Source organism: Penaeus vannamei, chromosome 7, assembly GCF_042767895.1.
Source record: "Penaeus vannamei isolate JL-2024 chromosome 7, ASM4276789v1, whole genome shotgun sequence".
In the NCBI taxonomy this organism is placed as follows: Eukaryota; Metazoa; Arthropoda; class Malacostraca; order Decapoda; family Penaeidae; genus Penaeus; species Penaeus vannamei.
The window spans coordinates 40,545,850-40,550,849 of NC_091555.1; the positions used below are offsets into that span (position 1 = coordinate 40,545,850).

At 40.3% G+C, this 5,000-nt stretch overlaps 1 protein-coding gene across 1 annotated transcript in view; it reads right to left on the reverse strand.

Annotated features, from left to right (window-relative positions):
- Positions 1–393: 393 nt before the first annotated feature.
- LOC138862180 (mucin-2-like) overlaps positions 394–5,000 on the reverse strand; it is a 5,200-nt gene continuing 593 nt past the window's right edge. Inside the window, exons 1-4 of the mRNA XM_070123363.1 lie at positions 4,946–5,000; positions 3,566–4,855; positions 1,163–1,368; positions 394–496 (exon numbers count right to left, since the gene is read on the reverse strand). The exon at positions 4,946–5,000 is cut by the window's right edge and continues 593 nt beyond it. Of these exons, the coding sequence (XP_069979464.1) occupies positions 394–496; positions 1,163–1,368; positions 3,566–4,855; positions 4,946–5,000 (1,654 nt within the window). The remainder of the gene's footprint in view (positions 497–1,162; positions 1,369–3,565; positions 4,856–4,945) is intronic.

The following is a 5,000-nucleotide window of genomic DNA, read 5'->3' on the forward strand; positions in this document are numbered from 1 at the left end:
GTAGGAGTAATAAGAAAAAAAAATGAAATTAATGAAAAATGTTTTTCTTGTACGATTTTTCTCTAATTATCGCATTCCTCCCTTTCTAAGTTCCCATTTTCGGATTCCTGGGCAAAAGGAATAGAATTTTGCTTCTTTTTATTTTTATTTTTATTTTTATTTCATTTTTATCTATTTAGGAATTGATATATATACATACGTGCATACATACATACATACATACATACATACATACATATATATATATATATATATATATATATATATATATATAGTGTGTGTGTGTGTGTGTGTGTGTGTGTGTGTGTGTGTGTGTGTGTACCTATAATTTGTGCATGGATGGGGAAGGAGAGAAGGGGGAAGAATTATTCCTTTGAAGGGGAGTCCCCCTCCTTAAAATGACTGGTTAACTGTCCTGTTTTTGTTTCTTCTCTGTCCCTTTGGCTCACTTGGATCTTTCTCTGCAGTTGATTTCCTCTTCTCATTAACTAAGAACCTGTTCATTGTTAATTGTTTTTGCCTTCGTTGTAGAATTTTCTGGTGAGACATAGCATTATCATTGAAAATGGTCATTGCTCTATTTGCGACTATACAGTATCTGGGTGATATATTAAATGATGATAACGGTTATGATAATGGCAATAGTAATTATAATGATGATAAAAATAATAATGAAGAAAATAATGATACGGAGAAAGACAGAGGAGAAGAGAGGGAGGGAGGAGAGAGAGAGAGAGAGAGAGAGAGAGAGAGAGAGAGAGAGAGAGAGAGAGAGAGAGAGAGAGAGAGAGAGAGAGAGAGAGAGAAAGAGAGAGAGAGAAGGGGGAAGAGAGATAAGGAGGAAGAGAGAGAATATGATATTGGGAAAGTGAGAGATAGTAAATCCAGTTGTTGGAAAAAGAGATGGTGAGAGAGGGAATAGAAGGATAAAGAGAGATAAATCTCCCGCCATCATTGCTACCCTTGAGACCTAAATATTTAATTTAATGATATAATATTTGGGCGCATGTACCTCGTGATGCCACGGCAAATTTCTTAGAAGCGCACTGTACTATAATGTATTTCTGTATTCTAATTCATGTGAAATTTTAACGAAATGCGCATTTATCAAATATTTGTTACTTAAATAAGGGGTATGTGATCGATTTTACCTTGGACGTACCTTAGTTTCATTAGAAATACACGGTACATCCACACTGGTGCATCGCTGCCCTCTCCCGGCAAATTTGACAGTTCTGTTGTCACAGTTCTCGTTGCTTGTTTCAAAGGTGAAGGTTGTTTACAGTGCTGCTTGTGTTTCTGATTTATTTTCCAACTTCGCGGTGAAATCGATCTCTCACTGAAATCGTTACAATATCGGGGGTGACACTGGACTCAGTGGAATACATTAACCGTGTTCCAGTTGTAGAATTTCGTCTGCGGTTCGCCACTTCCCAGTCACCGTCCCCTCAACTTTAAGGTAAAATTTTGTATTTCTAAATGTAATCAGCGGTGATCTAGAGGCACCGGTAGGGAGGGGGTCCGGGGTCGGAGCCCCCGATAGGGAAATAGGTTATCGGGAAGGGGGTTCGGGGACGTAGCCCCCGGTCAGTAAGGTTTTTGGTTCATATGTCAATTCTTCTGGTAGTTTGTGCGTTTAAGATGCGGTTCACTGGCTCGTTCGTTCGAGCAACGCCGTGTCGAATCATCCGTGGCCGAATCTTGTCTCGTGTTTTTACATTTCCCAGTTTCTTTATCCTATAAAATACTATTCTTGGCTCGGATCTTCAATTTCCTACATTCTTTCGCTTTTTAAAATGCCTGATATGAACGACCCCCCCCCAACCCCCGATTCCCCACGGGACCCCCCAACATTGCTGGCAGGAGTCCGGGACTTCGTCTCTGACGGGTGCGGTCCCATCGTAAACATTTACCTCCTCTACATATCTTAATTTCCCTCTCTCTCGCCGTATCTCTTTCTCTTCTCTCAACTCTCCCTCTCTCATTGTCTCACTTCTCCCAACTCACACTCTATTCACTCTCTCTCTCTCGCCCCGTATCTTTCCCTTCTTTCATCTCTCTCCCTCTCTCTTTGTCCCACTTCTCCCAACTCACACTCCATTCTCATTCTCATTCTCTCTCTCTCTGTCTGTCTTTCTCTCTCTCTCTCTCTCTCTCTCTCTCTCTCTCTCCTCTCCTCTCCTCTCCTCTCCTCTCCTCTCCTCTCTCTCTCTCTCTCTCTCTCTCTCTCTCTCTCTCTCTCTCTCTCTCTCTTGGCTTATATCCATTTTCTGTGATGATTGAAACAGGCGCAATATTACAGCTATTTGGTATTTTAGTGTCATGTTGTTTTTTTTCGCACAATTTTTTTTATCAGGAAAAAGATGTATTTCATAGGAAAGGTATTTTTTGTTTGTTTTGGGGTGTTTTTGTAATTATTTTTGGTTAAAGGTAAATAAAAAATGTTTCATGAATTTCCGCATTTTCCAAATCTAATGTTGTGTTTATGATTAATTATAACTATATAGATGAGAGAGAGAGAGAGAGAGAGAGAGAGAAAGCGAACAATGAAAGAAATTCATTAGGAGGATTACCATATTTTTCCTTTACTTTGGCTCTATTAAGTTGGAAAAGCACCAGTAATTGTTTGATTTATTTACGCATTTATTTCCTCTATCAATTCACTCTTCGTTTTAAGGCTGATGTGCAGTACCACTAATATTGTTTTATTTATTGAAATAAATGAGTGGAGACTCTTAACCAAGTCAGGTAATATTCGCAGATACTCGTCCACCAAATCTATTTTCCGCATGTGTTAAATTTTCATTATTCAGAATCGATTGTTATAAGGTCTTTATGCCCCCAAATCCAGTCATTGGTAACCTTTATTTTCATATAACTTTTTCACTCGACCTGAGCAACTATGATAATGACTAAACAATGGACAAGTATTGTTTAATTTACACAGCATTGGTAAAACAACACAAACATATAACCTATGACAGTTCAAAATTAACAAAAACAAATACAACAAAAACAACAACAATGAAAGATAATAGTCATATCTTGTCTCAAAAAACAACAACTAAATAACTTATATCAATTATGAAGGGAATAACTTTAAAAAACTTACATTCCTTAAATTATACATAATTCTTTCACACATTGTTAAAAAGGATTGAACACTTTGTCGTAAAACTGGTTGATGCTATTTTTTCCTAACCGTTCTCAACCGATACTTTTAAGGGTAGCATTCAACTTTTTTTATTAATCAATTTATTTATTCATTTTTGCTGAATATGTACTATGTATTTTTTTATGATTTTGTCAATGTCATGATATTCATCACTGCAGGGTCAACGCAAACCTATACAGTGACTTTAGTTGAATCCCATGAATCTTTAAAATGATTTTGCCACCATCATTCATGCTAATTATCATTACAGGATAAATACATCATCAAATTTACACAATCACAAACTATATATCTAAATCAATACCTCGTCATTACTCTTTAATAAACCAATTACATACAAAGAAACAATACCTAAAACATCAACTCTGCAACACATAATCATTTGCATACTGAAAAGATGAAGAAATCCCTAGCTCTGTCTTCTGTGGCAGCTTTTCCACCCCGAGGTCGTCTCTGCCAACGACCATTCTCGCAAAGTCGTCGTTTGTGGGGGCTGATGGGGATAAAGCCGGGTTTTCGGGTCGTCGTCGTTTTCTTGGTCGTTGTCGTTACGGTGGTCGTAGTTGTGGGTTGTGTCGTGGTGGTGATGGTAGGGGTGGTTGTAATTGTGGTTGGTATGGGTGTTGTGGTTGGTATCGGTGTTGTGGTTGGTATTTCTGTCGTGGTTGGTACTTCTGTTGTGGTTGGTACTTCTGTCGTGGTTGGTACTTCTGTTGTGGTTGGTATTTCTGTTGTGGTTGGTATCTCGGTTGTGGTTGGTGTTTCTGTCGTGGTTGGTACTTCTGTCGTGGTTGGTACTTCTGTTGTGGTTGGTATCTCCGTAGTGGTTGGTGTTTCTGTCGTGGTTGGTACTTCTGTCGTGGTTGGTACTTCTGTCGTGGTTGGTACTTCTGTTGTGGTTGGTATTTCTGTCGTGGTTGGTACGGGTGTCGTGGTTGGTACTTCAGTTGTGGTTGGTATTTCTGTTGTGGTTGGTAATTCTGTCGTGGTTGGTACGGGTGTTGTGGTGGGTACTTCTGTTGTGGTTGGTATTTCTGTTGTGGTTGGTACTTCTGTCGTGGTTGGTACGGGTGTTGTGGTGGGTACTTCTGTTGTGGTTGGTATTTCTGTTGTGGTTGGTACTTCTGTCGTGGTTGGTACGGGTGTTGTGGTGGGTACTTCTGTTGTGGTTGGTATTTCTGTTGTGGTTGGTACTTCTGTCGTGGTTGGTACGGGTGTCGTGGTTGGTACTTCTGTTGTGGTTGGTATTTCTGTTGTGGTTGGTACTTCTGTCGTGGTTGGTACGGGTGTTGTGGTGGGTACTTCTGTTGTGGTTGGTATTTCTGTTGTGGTTGGTACTTCTGTCGTGGTTGGTACGGGTGTCGTGGTTGGTACTTCTGTTGTGGTTGGTACTTCTGTCGTGGTTGGTACTTCTGTTATGGTTGGTACTTCTGTCGTGGTTGGTACGGATGTTATGGTTGGTACTTCTGTCGTGGTTGGTACGGGTGTTGTGGTTGGTACTTCTGTCGTGGTTGGTACTTCTGTTGTGGTTGGTACTTCTGTCGTGGTTGGTATTTCTGTTGTGGTTGGTATTTCTGTTGTGGTTGGTACTTCTGTCGTGGTTGGTACTTCTGTCGTGGTTGGTACTTCTGTTGTGGTTGGTACTTCTGTCGTGGTTGGTACGGGTGTTGTGGTTGGTATCTCGGTTGTGGTTGGTATGGGTGTTGTGGTTGGTACTTCTGTTGTGGTTGGTACTTATGTCATGGTTGGAATCTCTGTTGTGGTTGGTACTTCTGTTGTGGTTGGTATCTCGGTTGTGGTTGGTATGGGTGTCGTGGTTGGTATC